Genomic DNA, 19,577 nt, shown 5'->3' on the forward strand with positions numbered 1-19,577 from the left:
TGGCTTGATGGTTCTGTGTGGGGTGGGGGCACATGGCTTGATGGTGCTGTGTGGGGTGGGGGCACATGGCTTGATGGTGCTGTTTGGGGTGGGGGCACATGGCTTGATGGTGCTATGTGGGGTGGGGGCACATGGCATGGTGGTGCTGTGTGGGGTGGGGCAATGTTTGGCATGTCATGAGGTTGAGGAGTGGGGTAGTTAGTTGTATGCAGTGAGGTTTGGATGGAAAAAGGATAGAACAGCGTTTTCTAATTTTGATTCAATTGACGGTGTGTATGGTGTGTTTACTAAGGGAAGTTGCTTCCAAGGAAATAAATTTTGTCTCGGGTCACAACAAACTGATCTGGTTCTTCAAGGATTTGGTTGCAGCATGAGCTCATGGTAAACATGGTGAAAGGTGAAACTATTTTGAACAGTGAATTGTTTTAGAAAATAACATATTCATTACGGCATTAGATCTGCATAACACCTCATATGCAGAATTCTATGTTAGAAGATTATACAGATTTATTATAAAATGGTAACCATGACAATGAAGCATCATGCAATGAAGGATGTAAAATGCATAAAAGGATCTCAATGTACCTGTTATCAAGTTGTTGTGCCCTGAGGTGGTTCACTGTACCCATAACTGTGTCGACATGTATAATGCACGTCAGTAATCCTCACCACTAGAGTCGCATAGTTACACATATATACTCTCGGAAACTTAAAAATAATTATTTTTAAAATGTCATGGCTTATCTGGAAATCTGACCTGTCAAAACATTTTGGGACAAGAAAACTGTTAACACAGAGGTCCCAATAAGTTCACTTGCAGCCCATGAATATTTCACATCTGTAACTAGTTGTGAAGAAAATAATATTTGTTTATTTGATTGATTAGCTGGTAGTTTTCAAGGGTATTGTGACACAGCATGTTGTTTTGGTGACTTCAAGGACGGCATGATTATCAAGCCAACACTCTTTCCTAAACTAACTTCTGAAAATGTATAATGGAAAATATATGAAGCTTATGCATGTGACAAGAGCGTGAAGATCAGTGCATGGAATACAGACAACTACATGATCATGAAACGTTTAAGTTTGATGTCAGATATGTGCATTGATAATGCATGGTGTGATGCATGATATAATGCATGGTGTGATGCATGATATAATGCATGGTGTGATGCATGGTGTGATGAATGATATAATGCATGGTGTGATGCATGGTGTGATGCATGACATAATGCATGGTGTGATGCATGATATAATGCCTGATGTGATGCATGGTGTGATGCATGATATAATTCATGGTGTGATGCATGATATTATGCATGGTGTGATGCATGGTGTGATGCATGATATAATGCATGGTGTGATGCATGATATAATGCATGGTGTGATGCATGGTGTGATGCATGATATAATGCATGGTGTGATGCATGATATAATGCATGGTGTGATGAATGATATAATGCATGGTGTGATGCATGGTGTGATGCATGACATAATGCATGGTGTGATGCATGATATAATGCCTGATGTGATGCATGGTGTGATGCATGATATAATGCATGGTGTGATGCATGATATAATGCATGGTGTGATGCATGGTGTGATGCATGATATAATGCATGGTGTGATGCATGATATAATGCATGGTGTGATGCATGGTGTGATGCATGATATAATGCATGGTGTGATGCATGATAAAATGCATGGTGTGATGCATGATAAAATGCATGGTGTGATGCATGATATAATGCATGGTGTGATGCATGATATAATGCCTGATGTGATGCATGGTATAATCCTGCTTTTTAGGCGTATGCATGCAAGCCCCCGTTCCTGTCCTCCAATCAGATCACGGCCACAGCCTACTCATGGTAACATTAATGTTACTCATGATGTGAAACACTTTCATGATCTGATCGATCACTTTCACCTTGTGATGTACTGTGTCTCTGCTTCCTTTAACATCATGAACAATTCAGCTCAATATTCATTTCATGTTTATAATCATGATAACAGAAGACTAGTTTGGAAACTGCATCATTTTCAAACTAATCTTGAAATATGTTTGTCAGTTAACAGTTATTAACGTGAGGACTCATGTCAATCAACTTCTTGAGGTCAGACTGTTGGGATGAGGCATATTCCACATGCATTATTTAGCCCACATGAGAAGATTGACATGAGTCCAGAGCAGTGACACCATATGGAGAAAGTTTCACGAGCATGAAAGGACAACAGCATATAACTTCAGAAAATAAGCAGCATTATTTTCTGTAGCAGTACTAGGAGTAATCTTCTTAAACAAAGCCAGATGAATTTTGGAGGGTTACAGATTTTGTAAGTGAAAATTTGGTTAGTAGGTCGAAAATTTAAAAAAAAATTAAAGGATACTTTTTTTTACGTTGAAAAGATGATTTGGATCAGTAGGTGATTAAGAAAATATAATAATCTTGGCCTGGTTTGGGTGCTTATAAATATTTTACACCTAAAATCAGACAGTGGCATTTCATTGTCATTTTCTACTGTTGTGGGTTGAAAAAAAGCTTCTCACTCTGATTTATTTTTCCACCTGAATTTGCTATTTTTGAGGTTGGCAGATCTGTAAGCAAAAACATGTAAGGCCCAACTTGACAACTGTCTGTTGTGGTATTAACAGTGAGGTCATATTTCCCTGTCTACTGCTCATCACTGTCAGTCATATGGTGTCACTGCTGTATATAATCCTTGATTGTTCATATCATTAACATCATTTAACATTGTTACACATTTACACATGCTGGAGCTGCCTGTTGGTCAGACGGTGTGACAGGTCATCCAAGGTCAAGATCGTGGTCTGTAATAAGGGAACTTGGTGATTCTTTTTAGGGATTACTTTATGGAGAATCTAGGGGAGGGGTTGCTGCAGAAACGATCCACGTCACAATTGTAAGTACTGTGTTGTCAGCCCATCTGGTTACCATGGTTACAGTATGTCCTCCATTTGCTTTTTTGGTGGATTAGAACACGCAACCCGAGCCTCCTACCCTGATTTTCTGCAGCACATGTTGCGAGTGTATTCTGTAAGAAATTATGCACAGTCATGAGGTTTTGCCAGCATTCCTATGTTTTTAGCTTCTTTGTGTATTTGGATCCCTGTCACAACAAAGTTGTGAAAATACATCAATCGACCCGTAAAGTTCCGGGGGAAGAATAGGTCTTCAGCGATAGGCGACTATGCTTGTCGTAAGAGGCAACAAGTGGGATCGGGTGGTCAGGCTCATTGACTTGTTTGATGCATGTCATCGTATCCCAATTGCGTGGATCGATGCTCATAATGTCAATCACTGGATGTTTCTGGTCCAGACTCGATTATTTACAGACCCCCGTCATATAGCTGGAATAAAACAAACAAACAAACAAACAAACAAACTAACATTTATCCCACTAATGATGTAATGTAACACCATTTGTAGTGAATTGTTTGATAGTCATTCCTTAGAAGTTGATGGATGACAAAGTAGACACAATTTATGGATCTTGCTTGACAACGGTATAAGAATCTATACTGAAACATCCCCTTTACAGTAATTAAAGAAATTGTTATCCATAAATTGTGTCTACTTTACCATGTGTAGTGCCTGGATTGTGTCTGTTGTGTCTTTGGTTCAGTGTCTTGTGTGCATGCTCGTTGAACAGTAAGAGCACAGTTTACATGTACTTTAGCCTTTCAAGGACATGTCACCGTGGAGAATCAACTCTGGTGTGTACAGGCCACACAGACTTTGAACCATGCTCACTGCTGCACTGTGACTGTGTTACATGTCTACCTGTCATTATGAGTCCATCCCAAAATTGAAACAATATTAACTAAGAAGTCTGTACGTAAAAGAATTTTGTGTGAAACCAACAAATGGATTTCAGTCAGCAATTGTATTACAAAATGAACTAAGTTTACAAATGATTACAAATTACTACACAGCAATTAAAATGCAGTACACGATAGAGTGGTAGTACAATATTCATTGGCAATACTAAATGTGAGGGCAGTGGAAATGACAATAATAGAATAATAATCACCTCGACCCAACAATGGTCAAGCTTCCAAGATAGGCTTGGCTGAACACCAGGGTGAAAAGTGATCTTCAAACGAAAGCTGGTCTTGATGTAATGTCAGTTGAAGTGTGAGATGCATGAGGCACACACTTATGTAGTCCAAACACCTTCCAGAACATTCTCCTATGATCCACATCAGTACACACTGTCACGAAAGTTTGCACATCACACTAGCATCTAAATATGATAACTTCCTCACCACTGCTTACATTAGATAGTACTACATTCCTGACAACTAATCATTGTCCAAATACAATGCAATGAACATCTACTGAACAGAAACCATGTAATACAGTTACAATCATTGTTTAACAATAAATTACACTGCCTTAAAACACTATTGTAAAATCAGCATATGTACACTCAGTTTGTCAGTTGGTTTTGTTTTGTTTTGTTGTTTAACGGTGCACTCAGCAATATTCAAGCTGTATCATGGCAGTCTGTAAATAATCGAGTCTGGACCAGACAATCTAGTGATTGGTATCATGAGCATCAATCTACGCAATTGGGATAAGATGACATGCATCAACCTAGTCAGCGAGCCTGACCACCTGATCCCGTTAGTCGCTGTTTAAGGCAATCATGGTTGCTGAAGACCTATTCTACCCCGGATCTTCACGGGTCATTTTGTCATTTGAGCTACCAAGGCATATAACATCTATGTTATATCAGTGTAACAAAACAACACACAAGTTTTACATGTGCACATGGTAAGAATATTCATACAAATTATCATGCATGAAAATATTGTTTGCAGTGTTCTCTGAGAATACATGAAGGGAACAGGTTTTCACAATCCCTGTCTGAGACACAGGACATTTTTAGTGCTTTTCAAGAGGAAAATTTCCTTGAACATGTTAGGAGGTTTGCAATTCATCAATTTTGAATGGAATGTATGTTGTTAGTGTTACCAAATTTTTAACCTCTTTAGGAAAACAATCTCAGTGGCCTAAAATATGGACCAATTATAAACCTGCATTTGCCTTGTTCTCTGTGACTTCCTGTCTCTCATACCTGCATCATTGTTCTGTAAATACCCGACTGAACCGTTTGAGGTATAAATGCATGACATAGCTGAATTTTGTGGGAAAGTCAGAATGCGCATTAAGCAACAGAATAAGTCTTCATATAAATAACAAGAAGGCTTGATAATCAGCTATTCATATTTACAATAAGTATGTAGGTGTGTCATGGCATTTAGTGGTAGAATTCTACCACTACCCAACAAGTTGACTGGATGGGTAGAAATCTGCAAACTTGTTATAAAGAGGTTCAGGGCTTGGGATGCTGCATGTCTGCCTTGTGTGGGGGAATATCACTCGTATCCCTCCTGGAGGAATAATATTCCTGCAATGTAACTTGTGATGCATGTGGGTGATATATCTCCATTTCCGTGTCTTCTTCACCATGTTTTCAGCCCACTGTGACTGATGCTCATATCTTCCACCCTCCATAGTAACCATTGCTTTACTTTGTATCAGGAACAGCTTGTTCGTACTATCAAGATATCTTGTTGTATTTTGTTCATCCCTTTTAGTTTTATTTATTTGCTTTTTCACTTGTTCAGCTTCTTCCATTCTGCTCGTATTTATTCAATCTTCTCCAGACACATTGCTTTTCCCTTGCAGTATCGGTTGATACACATTGTCAAATTATTAATTCACATTGTATTTGCGCTTTTGAAATTTATTTTGAAGCTTCTAGGTTTTATGTATTTGTTAAACTGTTATGTTATGACTGTACTGGACTAGTTGTATCATTCATTTCTATTTTGTGTGTGAAATTATGTTGTAATGCAACATGTACAGGTCTTTTCAGTCTTTGATTATAAGACAATGCAAACAAAGAATGTATATGATTCTATGCTGATATTCAATTTAAGGCAATAACCATGATAACAGTAAAATGAAAAATACCATTGAAAGAGTTACGATGTAACGTCGGGTGATGTTACAGGTGTAACTGCTTTGGTTTCAAATAGATATGTTCAGGTTGATAATAAATGTTTAATATGCACTTTACACTGTGTGTACATGTGTTTTATATTACAACTTGTTTTCTGTAATGTGAAAGAGATTACCAATATGTTACACGTGGTATTGAAAATACCAATCCTCGGTGATCAGATTGTACATTGACTTTTTTCTTTTTCCAGGAGGCAGATTAATGATGCAGTGAGGTAACTACTTTATTTTATCATATAATGGATAGTGTTGTCATTTAAGGAACAGTGTATTTATATAGTGGATAGTGCTGTCATTTAAGGAACAGTGTTGTTATATAATGGATAGTGCTGAGTATTGGCTGAATATTGGCTGAGAACCCTTATACTTAAAACAGTGGTAGGAAAGGACTGACTTGCCCATTCCTATTGATCGCTAACCTGCCTGGGTCATTGACCCCTGAACAAAAGTGTTTTATTTGTGTCTGAGCAATATGGTGCCCAGTGAAACCTGCCCCATCACATTTACAGAATTATAGTCATCTTTCCCTCACACATCTGTCCTATCATGACTCCACTACATCTGGACCTCCGTCCTTGATGTCTTACATCTGTTATTCTGTGACGTGTGATGTTGTAGGAGTCTAACATCTGTTATTCCGTGATGTGTGATGTTTTAGGAGTCTGACATCTGTTATTCTGTGACCTGTGATGTTGTAGGAGTCTGACATCTGTTATTCTGTGACGTGTGATGTTGTAGGAGTCTGACATCTGTTATTCTGTGACCTGTGATGTTGTAGGAGTCTGACATCTGTTATTCTGTGACCTGTGATGTTGTAGGAGTCTGACATCTGTTTTTCTGTGACCTGTGATGTTGTAGGAGTCTGACATCTGTTATTCTGTGATGTGTGCTGTTATAGGAGCATGACATCTGTTATTCCGTGATGTGTGATGTTTTAGGAGTTTAACATCTGTTATTCCCTGATGTGTGATGTTGTAGAAGCATGATGGCGGCCCTGTTCCCCACGCTGGAGTGTGAGCTGGACAACTTCTTCGTCTTCGCTGACCAGAGGGATGGATTGTAAGTGCTGTCTGGATTCACACTGACTGTCAGATGTTAGGGTAGCCCAGTGGTTAGTGCCATCACTCCTCACACTCAGGGTTGATCCCCACATGGGTACAAATGTGAAAACCTTTCTTGGTGACACCCCCCTTGATCACATGTAGTGTTGCTAAGGTAAATGTAAAGAATAGTGAAAAAATCAGATTCATTTATATCACTCACTCACTCACTCACTCACTCACTCACTCACTCACTCACTCACTCACTCACTCACTCACTCACTCACTCACTCACTCACTCACTCACTCACTCACATGAAGAGTGAGTGAGTATGGTTTTACGCCGCTTCATTAGCAGTATTCTAGCAATATCAAGGCAGGGGACACCAGAAATGGGTTTCACACATTGTACCCATGTCGGGAATCGAACCCGGGTCTTTGGCGTGACGAGCAAACGCTTTAACCACTAGGCTACCCGACCACCATCCACCCATGTAGATCTGGGTTAGAAAAGGTCTTCAGTTCATGCTTGCCGTAAAACAAGCGACTATGCTTGTCGTAAGAGGCGACTAACGGGATCGGGTGGATAAGCCACGCTGACTTGGTTGATGCATGTCATCGTATCCGAATTGCATAGATTGATGCTCATGATATCAATCACTGGATTATAAACAGACTGCCGTCATATAGCTGAAATATTGCTGAGTGTGGCGTTAAACAACAACAAACATCACTCACTCACCCTTGCCTGTATCACCTACTCACCCTGTTTCCATATAACTGACTCCCCCCTGCCTGCAGGAACTCCATGTACATGCTGGTGAAGCTGAGCGCCCACGTCAACCACTCACAGGACATGGGGTCCTTCCTCAGCAAGACCTTCGGCAACTGCCTCGTCAAGGTCAAGCGCAACTTTGACAAGTACATTGTAAGTAAAAACAAAGGTTAGGCTAAAAAAAATAATAGTCTTGGTTCTTAGGCACCGCCCACATTATCATAAAGTCTGCCGCATGTTTTGGTTTTATTAACATTTAATTTAAAAAAAAAAAATATCCTAAATATTCTACTTGAAAACAATGCAATCCAATATAGCACACAGTTACTTCCCTTTACATGCACACTGCTTTACTGCACATGTTGTGTCATGGTCATGGGGCAATAAGAGTTTGTATGCTTCTTCATGTAGGAAGTCCTTTCCCAGGTTGATGGTACACAACTGTTTATTTGGTTACAAACTAGTTTGAGTAAGAAAAGAAAAAAACAACGCCCACCCACACTATATTTTCAAAAGCCATTGCCTGAGAACCAATTCTTTTATTTTTTTAAGCCTTAAGAACATAAAATCCGTTTCACTCACTCAGTTTCTTCGGGGATCAATTTTGTACAGGTCAGGATTTCCTTTCCCATTTTGGTGTGTAAATGTCAGAGTGGGCATCTTTGTCAGGGTTAGCAGGGTAATGAGGATGGGATGGTTAAAATGTGTGAATATTTGTGCTGAGTCAGCATTAAGGGTATGTAGCTACTATCGTCTTTCCACTGAGACCACTTTGCGGAATGTGGAAGGTAGATGGTGTTTTTCCCAGCCCTTGTTGTTGCTCATGCTGTCAACCTCTGGTCAGGATATCTCTGACCTGATTATTTACAGGCCATAGTAAGAAGTGTCCTAAACTTTTACTCTGTTTGTAGTGATCCCTTATTGAAACCCTTGCAACTTGTTATTGATACAATTGTACTTGTACACTGATACAATTAGAATCTGGAATGAATAATGCAATGTGAACAGGCTACGGAAATATGCACATCAGAAAAATATGCAAACATTATTGAAATATGCTCATGAAGTGTTTACATGCTTTCAGATGTCTAGCATGTCCAAAAAAGATTGTTTAATGTTCACATTTTCAACCACGTTGACTACATGTTGTGTGTTTGGGTTTCAGCAAGTCCAGATTCGAGGGGTGGAGGAGACAAAAGTGTCCAAGAAGAACAGATGTGGGATCATCAGCTTTGTACACAACTTTGAGGTAGGTCTTGCATGTGTTGATGTAAAGAAGCATGCACAAAGTCTTAGATGGGTTGATTCTCACAGACACTGAGGAAGTCTAAAGCCTGAAAATTAAAAGAATTCCATAAGGTTGATTCGAAATAAACATCATGATGTACAAATAATTGGTACATGTTGTTGTTACCGCCTCCGTGGTCGACGGTTCGATCCCCTTGAAGCGTCGTACCAAAAGACATGAAAAGATATTGCAATTATATCAAAGAGGCTCATGAAGATGTGTACCACTTTGTAGAAATGAGAAGACTTTGTTGCAGACCTGTGAAGATCCGGGGTAGAATAGATCTTCAGCAACCCATGATTGCCGTAAGAGGTGACTAACGGGATCAGGTGGTCAGACTCGCTGACTTGGTTGATGCATGTCATTGTATCCCGATTGTTTGGATTAATGCTCATGATGTCAACCACTTGATTGTCTGGTCCAGACTCGATTATTTACAGATTGTTGCAGTATTGCTGAGTGCTGCATTAAACAACAAACAAACAAGCAAACAAAAAACTTTGTTGCAGGACTTTGCCAACCTGGCTGAACGGATCTTCAAGGGCTCAAATCGCCATGCGGATCTGGAGAAGGCTTACGCTAAACTGGTGCAGGTTATATTTGAGCAGATTGTTAGAGTGGCCACAGAACAGCAGAAGAATCCGAGGGAGGTTGTCATGATGGGTTAGTGTCACCTCACATCCATCCATCCATCCTTCCATCCGTCCATCAGTCCGTCCATCCATCCATCCTTCCATCCTTCCGTCTGTCCGTCCATCCATCCATCCATCCATCCATCCATCCATCCATCCATCCATCCTTCCTTCCTTCCTTCCTTCCTTCCTTCCTTCCGTCCGTTCATCCATCCTTCCATCCATCCTTCCATCCATCCATCCTTCCATCCATCCTTCCATCCGTCCGTCCGTCCGTCCGTCCGTCCATCCATCCATCCATCCATCCTTCCTTCCATCCTTCCATGTTGTGTAGCTTTAAAAAACCCTTTGAGGGCTCCAAATAAATTCTTGTAAGTTGTATTTGTTTCATTAAATGTTATGATTCATCATTTGTTCTTATTTTCCAGAGAACTTCCACAGAATGTATTGTAAGTATGACAGATCTTAGTTTAGTTTTAATCACTTTCTAAACTCTTATTGTATATTTGCAATACCTTTTAACATGTTTAATCATGTTAATTATTTTATGATCACAACAATGAATATAGAGTAATTTCTTCCAGAAGTACACCAGGCTCTGTGACATCACCATGAGTAGGGTGTGATGACTAGAATGTCAGCATGGTAACAACATGTTGGCGTGTCTCTGTTGACATGTCTCTGTTGACTATCACAGGACTGGTCTGTCTCTGTTGGTGTGTGTCTGTTGGTGTGTCTCTGTCTCAGGACTGGTCTGTCTCTGTTGGTGTGTCTCTGTTGACTGTCACAGGACTGGTGTGTCTCTGTTGGTGTGTGTCTGTTGGTGTGTCTCTGTCTCAGGACTGGTCTGTCTCTGTTGACTGTCACAGGACTGGTCTGTCTCTGTTGGTGTGTCTCTGTTGACTCTCACAGGACTGGTCTGTCTCTGTTAGTGTGTCTCTGTTGACTGTCACAGGACTGGACTGTCTCTGTTGGTGTGTCTCTGTCACAGGGCTGGTCTGTCTCTGTTGGTGTGTCTCTGTTGACTCTCACAGGACTGGTCTGTCTCTGTTAGTGTGTCTCTGTTGACTGTCACAGGACTGGACTGTCTCTGTTGGTGTGTCTCTGTCACAGGACTAGTCTGTCTCTGTTGGAGTGTCTCTGTTGACTGTCACAGGACTGGTCTGTCTCTGTTGGTGTGTCTCTGTTGACTCTCACAGGACTGGTCTGTCTCTGTTAGTGTGTCTCTGTTGACTGTCACAGGACTGGACTGTCTCTGTTGGTGTGTCTCTGTCACAGGACTAGTCTGTCTCTGTTGGAGTGTCTCTGTTGACTGTCACAGGACTGGTCTGTCTCTGTTGGTGTGTCTCTGTTGACTCTCACAGGACTGGTCTGTCTCTGTTGGTGTGTCTCTGTCACAGGACTAGTCTGTCTCTGTTGGAGTGTCTCTGTTGACTGTCACAGGACTGGTCTGTCTCTGTTGGTGTGTCTCTGTCACAGGACTAGTCTGTCTCTGTTGGAGTGTCTCTGTTGACTGTCACAGGACTGGTCTGTCTCTGTTGGTGTGTCTCTGTTGACTCTCACAGGACTGGTCTGTCTCTGTTAGTGTGTCTCTGTTGACTGTCACAGGACTGGACTGTCTCTGTTGGTGTGTCTCTGTCACAGGACTAGTCTGTCTCTGTTGGAGTGTCTCTGTTGACTGTTACAGGACTTGTCTGTCTCTGTTGGTGTGTCTCTGTTGACTGTCACAGGACTGGTCTGTCTCTGTAGGTGTGTCTCTGTTGACTGTCACAGGACTGGTCTGTCTCTGTTGGTGTGTGTCTGTTGATTGTCACAGGACTAGTCTGTCTCTGTTGGAGTGTCTCTGTTGACTGTCACAGGACTGGTCTATCTCTGTTGGTGTGTCTCTGTTGACTGTCACAGGACTGGTCTGTCTCTGTTGGTGTGTCTCTGTCACAGGACTAGTCTGTCTCTGTTGGAGTGTCTCTGTTGACTGTCACAGGACTGGTCTGTCTCTGTAGGTGTGTCTCTGTTGACTGTCACAGGACTGGTCTGTCTCTGTTGGTGTGTCTCTGTTGATTGTCACAGGACTAGTCTGTCTCTGTTGGAGTGTCTCTGTTGACTGTCACAGGACTGGTCTATCTCTGTTGGTGTGTCTCTGTTGACTGTCACAGGACTGGTCTGTCTCTGTTAGTGTGTCTCTGTTGACTGTCACAGGACTGGACTGTCTCTGTTGGTGTGTCTCTGTCACAGGACTAGTCTGTCTCTGTTGGAGTGTCTCTGTTGACTGTCACAGGACTGGTCTGTCTCTGTTGACTGTCACAGGACTGGTGTGTCTCTGTTGGTGTGTCTCTGTCACAGGACTGGTCTGTCTCTGTTGACTGTCACAGGACTGGTGTGTCTCTGTTGGTGTGTGTCTGTTGGTGTGTCTCTGTCACAGGACTGGTCTGTCTCTGTTGGTGTGTCTCTGTTGACTGTCACAGTACTGGTCTGTCTCTGTTGGGTATGTCTCTGTTGACTGTCACAGGACTGGTCTGTCTCTGTTGGTGTGTCTCTGTTGACTGTCACAGGACTGGTCTGTCTCTGTTGGTGTGTGTCTGTTGACTGTCACAGGACTGGTCTGTCTCTGTTGGTGTGTCTCTGTCACAGGGCTGGTCTGTCTCTGTTGGTGTGTCTCTGTTGACTGTCACAGGACTGGCCTGTCTCTGTAGGTGTGTGTCTGTTGACTGTCACAGGACTGGTCTGTCTCTGTTGGTGTGTCTCTGTTGACTGTCACAGGACTTGTCTGTCTCTGTAGGTGTGTGTCTGTTGACTGTCACAGGACTGGTCTGTCTCTGTTGGTGTGTCTCTGTTGACTGTCACAGGACTGGTCTGTCTCTGTTGGTGTGTCTCTGTTGACTGTCACACGACTGGTCTGTCTCTGTTGGTGTGTGTCTGTTGACTGTCACAGGACTGGTCTGTCTCTGTTGGTGTGTGTCTGTTGACTGTCACAGGACTGGTCTGTCTCTGTTGGTGTGTCTCTGTTGACTCTCACAGGACTGGTCTGTCTCTGTTGGTGTGTGTCTGTTGACTGTCACAGGACTGGTCTGTCTCTGTTGGTGTGTGTCTGTTGACTGTCACAGGACTGGTCTGTCTCTGTTGGTGTGTCTCTGTTGACTCTCACAGGACTTGTCTGTCTCTGTTGGTGTGTGTCTGTTGACTGTCACAGGACTGGTCTGTCTCTGTTGGTGTGTCTCTGTTGACTCTCACAGGACTTGTCTGTCTCTGTTGGTGTGTGTCTGTTGACTGTCACAGGACTGGTCTGTCTCTGTTGGTGTGTCTCTGTTGACTCTCACAGGACTTGTCTGTCTCTGTTGGTGTGTGTCTGTTGGTGTGTGTCTGTTGGTGTGTGTCTGTTGACTGTCACAGGACTTGTGTGTTGACAGTAAGATTTATAATGTGATGTTGCTGATGTTTCTGTCCCCACAGCCATCTTGTCCCAGCTGAAGCTGTCCTGTCTGGAGAATGAGCGGAAGGATGCCAAGCAGCGTTACTGGGACAACCTGCGGACATACACCACCACGCTGCTGGGGCGCCCCCTGGAGAAACTACATGTGAGTGCCCAACATAACACAGTTCCCAGGGTTTCTTGGTGTATTCAGCAGAACATGAACACATCAGACTTTCTCATTGACAGTTCATGTTTGAATCTTGTCCCTTCACCATTTCAGCTGATGAAGTGAGATGACGCAACCTAAACATTTTTTTCATCAGGAAGTTGTCATCCATTAATTTTATGTCCAGTAAGTACCAACCAAAGGCTTACCGCTGATTGCCTGACAGGGTTTTGACAAGGTTCTGACAAGGTTCTTGTGCGCAAAGAACACATTTCATACCATGCTTATCCATGTTACCTCTGCTGTAATTAATACGCTACATTAACTTGAGTTGTTTACAGCATTGTTGGAATTTTTTCTTCAATATCTAATGGAGACTAACTTGCACTGTTTCTGCAGATATTCTTCGAGGGTGTTGAGAAGCGTGTGGCCAGCGGTGTGAAGCCCGAGGAGGTCGGCTTCCAGCTCGCCTTCAGTAAACAGGAGCTGCGCAAAGTCATCAAGGAGTACCCTGGGAAGGAGGTCAGTGCTTGCAGAACTTGGTCGATTATTTATGGACCGACGTCATATGGCTGGAATATTGCTAAGTGCGGCGTTAAACAGCAAACAAACCAACATTTGTAGATCTGTCTTTGAACGTTTGGATGATATGACAGTGTAGCCCTCTTGTTGGGGAGAAATGCTTTGTTATTCAGACTGTAGACACACAACAAAATGTTTCTATTGTAACATTTTATTTTATTTTTAAACAAATAAGCATTCAATAGCTATTAGATGTACATGTGTCCTTTTCCGAGTACAGGAAGCTGAACACACTACCCTCAGTTACTCCCCAAATGTCTCTTGTTTGAAAATATCTGTGGTCATTTTCAGCAGAAGTTATCATGTTATAAAAGACAGCACTAAATATAGATAAAACATTGTCCGCTTTAATTACTGGATGGATGTACATTTAAAAACATAAATCCTTACACAAAATCATCCAATCACAGTGCCAGATGATTCATTCTGCACTGAAGGCTCTCTATGAAAACTGCGTGTCGAACGACTGATGCTGATTTGGTGTAGTAGAACCTGTGCAGTTAGGAAATTGAATATTTGTTGAAAGTTTGACTGTTGATGATCTACAGTGTTCCCGCTGGCTTTGAAACTTTCCAGGCCTAGTGGACGGGCAACTCTAAAAATTACCAGCCCCCCAAATATTTGGATCTACCACATGTTTGATGTTGTGTTTGATGTTTTGTTACTCTGTGCAGGTGAAGAAGAACCTGGAACACCTCAACAAGAAGGTGGAGAAGCAGCTCAGTGATGAGGAGCACCTGCTCGAGGTAGTTGTCTCCCCTTGGTAGAGGTTATCTCCCCTAGAGGGAATAACGCATTTGAAAAAATATATTGACTTCAATTTGCCCTTTGCATTTTGGTCAGCTATCACCAAGAAAACACTGACTATAAATGAAGTTTCCACTTGAATCATCTGATTTAATAGGAACACTGATTTATTGTTTGATAGACATTTTTTAGAAGTTGACATAGTAGACAAAAGACTGTTACAGTATAATAAAGAAGTTGTTATCCATACGTTTTTGTCTACATTGGAACACTGATTTGTTTGATCTGGGGCTAGAATGTGTCCCCAGCTCCCTATTGCTAGTTGAAAGAGGGGACTACATTGTTAAACCTGTGGGTATTCCAAATTGGAATTGACCCGTGAAGATCCGGGGTAGAATAGGTCTTCAGCAACCCATGCTTGCCGGCGACTATGCTTATTGTAAGAGGCGACAAACGCTGTCGGGTGGACAGGCTTGCTGACTTGGTTGAAGCAGGTCATCAATCCCAATCGTGTGGTTTGATGCTCATGATATCAATCACTTGATTGTCTGGTCCAGACTCGATTATTTACAGACCGCCGACGTATAGCTAAAACATTGCTGAGTTCGGCGTAAAACAACCAACAAACCAAATTAGAATTGGTCACCAGCATCCTATCAAAGTCATGAGAGGCCACTTGATGGATCAGGTGGTCAGGCTTGAATACATGGTTGATTGCATGTCAACACACTTTGACAGCGTAGATCGTTGCTCATGATATCAATCACTCGACTGCCTGGTCCAGACTTCATAATTTTCAGTCCACCTCATGTAGTTGGAATATTGCTGTATGCGGCGTAAAACACACAGCCAGTGAAACTAATCTCAACAAATGATACAGTGATTTAACTATTTTTTTTACAAATTTTTCCCATTTCCTTATTTTCGTAGATTCAGTGATATTGCTTTTTTCAATGCTAAAATGTAAAACTGTTTAAAAGTTTGTTTTCCTTTTTTGAAACAAAGTTGTTAGTTATTGTTATGTAACCTTTGAATATTGGACCCCACGAATGCATATGAATAATATAATTCAAAAATGTTTTACTCTGTTTATGCAACAAAGTATGTTGTCACAAGTATGTTTAATGGCTGTGTTTGTGTGTAGGTTGTGTGGCGCGAGATGCAGGACGAGTTCATCAAGCAGTACAAGCACTATGACGACCTGAGCAAGAAGTGCTACCCCGACATGCAGATCACCCTGGACTTCAGCATAGACGATGTGCTCGAGTTCTTCTCCAGTATAGCCCGCTCACACTAGATGGGTCACTTCGCTTTAGTCTGTCTGGAGTGGTGGGATTATACTGCAGATCTGTAGTGTGGATGTTGGCCTCGGTCTGACTACATGGGTTAACCCTTGCTGGTCTGTGGTGGGATTATACTGCAGATCTGTACTGTGGATGTTGGCCTCGTTCTGACTAAATGGGTTAACCCTTGCTGGTCTGTGGTGGGGTTTTACTTCAACTTGATACTGAGGATGTTTGCCACATTCTGACTACATGGGTTAACCCTTGCTGGTCTGTGGTGGGATAATACTTCAGCTCGATACTGAAGATGTTTTGTCCATTCAGACTATGTCAGTGGGATTATACATCAGCTTGATACGAAAATATGTTTTACTAGTTCAGACTACATAGGTTAACCCTTACTGGTCTGTGATGTAGCATCATACTGCAGATCAATACTGGGAATATTTTGCCCATTTAGATCAGTCAGTTTAACGCTTACTGGTCTGTCTAGAATGTTTGGATTATACTGCAGGTCGATGCTTAGAATGATTAGCCAAGTCAGGTTACAAGGGTTAACCTTCCCTAGTCTATCTGGTGCGTAGGTATTTCAATACAGGTCTGTGACACAGATTCTCTTCTTTATACCTCTGGCACGGTATATACGTACAGTGACTGTATGGGAAGATTTAGTGGATATGCAATGGATTAGATAAATAAGAAATGCCCACCAATTTTTATAATGGATAAAAGGTCCCAATTATTTGGGCTTGAAGTATCCCATCAATGACAGGTCTACACATGGAAGGGCTTTGTGCCTTTCACACATAGAAAGACTCCATCAACAGTAACAATGAGTGAACCAAACCATTGCTATGGTTGAAGATGGATGTTTTATGAGTGCTTCCGGTGAAGCCGATTTTGTACTCAGTAACCATGGTTCTGTGACTGTCGATGTGGAATGTCAACAAGGAAATACAAAGGAAACCTTGGACATAGTCACTCTACGAAATATGGGGTAGTTGCAGGTTTACAATAGAACATTCAGGTCATGACTTCAATAATAATAATAATATATTAAAGCACTCCCCAAGTTATTGTCAACATTGATTCTTGTTTTCATGACATGGGTATTTCTTGGTGAACAGGGTTGGAATATCACATGATACATTCCATGAAATGTTAAACAACATTGTAAGCTGGACATACTTGATGTTCTGAGAAATATGTGTCCAAAAAAAACACCATATTATGTTTTTAAGGACTGAGTGAGTATGGTTTTACGCCGCTTTTAGCAATATTCCAGCAATATCTTGGCGGTGGACACCAGAAATGGGCTTCACAAATTGTACCCATGTCGGGAATCGAACCCGGGTGATGAGGGAACCACTAGGCTACCCCACCGCTCTGTGTTTTCAAGGAAAACTCGCAGGGCACATCAAGAATAGTAAATGGTGGGTCCTTAAAACAACTGTGTAGTTGTACCCACCACACCCACACAATGTCACATGTGCTCATCAGCTAGTGCTTGTTTCTGTGTTTTGCAAAATTTTCAGTCACATTTTTGTAACGTGCAATATTTTCTGGTGAATGGCTTATCAGTTACTTTATCATTTATAAGAAAATTCATGTAAACATATACACACTGTTTAATAAGAATGCTGTAAATACACCTGTTTATATATTGTATCAAAATATGTTCATATGAAAGCTTAATAAATATTTACTATTCTGTCATTGAATATTTTGAGATTTTTTGTGAAATCATATCACTGAATGTACATGTGTGTGTGCGTAACAAATTCAGGAATATTTCAGCCATTGAACATGGAAATGTAGTTCTGTGGGGTGCTGAGAAGGTGACTTCCTTGTAATGATTGAGTGAGTGAGTGAGTTGGGTTTAACACCGCTTTTAACAGTATTTCAGTTATATCACGGCGTGTCAGCTTAAGTTTTGAGGAAAGCCGAGGTGATGCAGGTCTCAGACATTTACCATTTCGGGGAAACCCACGAGCAAGGGTATGGTGCTGACAAACCTAGAAACATAATCGGGGCGAACCTGGATTTGAACCCACAATCAGGTTTCTGGCGTGCCAAAGGGACGCAATTCTGCACAGAGAATCGCGGCGCCTTGGACGACTGGGCCACCAATTCCTTGTAATGAAAGGTGGCAATGGGAACATGAGGCTGCAAAGCCGTCCAGTGTATTCAGAGGTGGTGGAGGAACATCTGCAGGACCTGTAATGGATGCTTGCATGGGGTCTTGTCTTGAAGGTGTGAATGTTAATGTGGGCACACGTTCAATGTAAACTCTTGTCAACTTTGATATTCCAACAGAATGGGTAATAGAAAGGGCATCAGAGGTCACATTACTATCACCACAGTTTGTTTAATCTGATTTGACCTTGAAAAACTTATTTGACAAACTGTGTGTTGATAGGTACTGGTCAAGTAGGAATATAACCTTAGTCAGTCAGTGTTTAACCAATGGGGTCGGGTAGTCAGGTCTGAGAACTTGGTTGATGCATATCGTATCCCAATTGTATAGGTTGATGCTTATGATGTAAATCACTGAATTGTCTTGTCCAGATTCAAATACTTGCTTGCCATCAAATAGCTGCAACATTGCTGAGTGTGGCGTTAAACAAGAAAGAAACAAACTTTATGAATTCCAAGGATGGTGATACCGAGATTTGGATTTCTAGAAGGAATGCATCCCCAGAAACATGTCTTTCTCTCCAGGTGGCTAAGTGAATAGGGTGGTCAGACACAGTGGCTTGGTTGATTGCATGCCATCTTACCTCTACTGCATGGGACGTTCGTAATCACTGGATTGTCTGGTTCAGACTCAATTATTTATAGACCATCATGTAGCTGAATGAGGCCGTGAAACAATACAATGTTATTGCAAAGATCAATATCCCAGAAATAACATTGAATATGGCCTCTGGACAAAGAATAAGTTACAGGCAACATTTACCATGCGTTACTGACATAATGTTCCGAGGGCTAGATATGTGCCATCTCCCTGAGGCAAGTTAACTGACTGTAAAAGTCTAGTTTCTACCCTTGTCGAATTAGGCTGGAATATCTGGGCTCGTTCATAACTGTAACAATATGTATACTCGCATGTCATCCTAAATTCCAGTGGCGATTACGAGTTATGTCCCTTCTATGACCCTCCCATTGACCAATCATATTCCACCTCTTATATCACTTGCATTTGCTTCAAACAAAATGGCCGCCCCCAGGTCAAGACAATCTGATTGATTATCATAATCTATATGTAATAAAACGAGTCTTACTTCGCGAAATGAATCAAATCACGTGAACAATTGGATTAAAAACATGAAACGATCTGGAAAATATATGTTGATGCCGAATTGGCGGTACACATGCTTTGCAAATCCTGCAAGTGACCGAAATCTGCACGGCAGTTTACGAACTAGATGTCGATTTCGTACACGATTTTATTGGACTATGCAAAGACTCGTTAGTCCAGCCAAAATATAACTCTATAATACCAGCCTAGTTCTGCGATGGTTGAAACTGGACTTTTATAGTCAGTTACTTCCCTTGCCTCGGGAAAATGCACATGTGCTTGAGAGACAGTTAATTTC

The 19,577-nt window shown here is 41.6% G+C and overlaps 1 protein-coding gene and 1 long non-coding RNA gene across 3 annotated transcripts in view; both read left to right on the top strand.

Moving 5' to 3' along the window:
* Window positions 1–17,689, top strand: part of LOC124134416 (exocyst complex component 1-like) — a 44,710-nt gene extending 27,021 nt beyond the window's left edge. The window contains exons 16-26 of one of the 2 annotated variants that reach the window (XM_048381047.1): window positions 2,866–2,925; window positions 6,248–6,271; window positions 7,035–7,115; window positions 7,898–8,024; window positions 9,037–9,120; window positions 9,669–9,822; window positions 10,220–10,240; window positions 13,239–13,363; window positions 13,766–13,888; window positions 14,623–14,694; window positions 15,840–17,689. In XM_048381047.1, the coding sequence (XP_048237004.1) occupies window positions 2,866–2,925; window positions 6,248–6,271; window positions 7,035–7,115; window positions 7,898–8,024; window positions 9,037–9,120; window positions 9,669–9,822; window positions 10,220–10,240; window positions 13,239–13,363; window positions 13,766–13,888; window positions 14,623–14,694; window positions 15,840–15,992 (1,024 nt within the window). In that variant the 3' untranslated portion in view covers window positions 15,993–17,689. The remainder of the gene's footprint in view (window positions 1–2,865; window positions 2,926–6,247; window positions 6,272–7,034; window positions 7,116–7,897; window positions 8,025–9,036; window positions 9,121–9,668; window positions 9,823–10,219; window positions 10,241–13,238; window positions 13,364–13,765; window positions 13,889–14,622; window positions 14,695–15,839) is intronic. The other variant, XM_048381048.1, reaches the window with a different exon arrangement.
* LOC125372092 lies at window positions 10,794–13,229 on the top strand. Its single transcript, XR_007217965.1, has 3 exons — window positions 10,794–11,712; window positions 11,792–12,402; window positions 12,482–13,229. It is a non-coding gene; the product is annotated as an uncharacterized LOC125372092 (long non-coding RNA).
* Window positions 17,690–19,577: the final 1,888 nt, after the last annotated feature.

Source organism: Haliotis rufescens, unplaced genomic scaffold (assembly GCF_023055435.1).
Source record: "Haliotis rufescens isolate VD_foot unplaced genomic scaffold, xgHalRufe1.0.p SCAF_35, whole genome shotgun sequence".
Classification (NCBI taxonomy): Eukaryota; Metazoa; Mollusca; class Gastropoda; order Lepetellida; family Haliotidae; genus Haliotis; species Haliotis rufescens.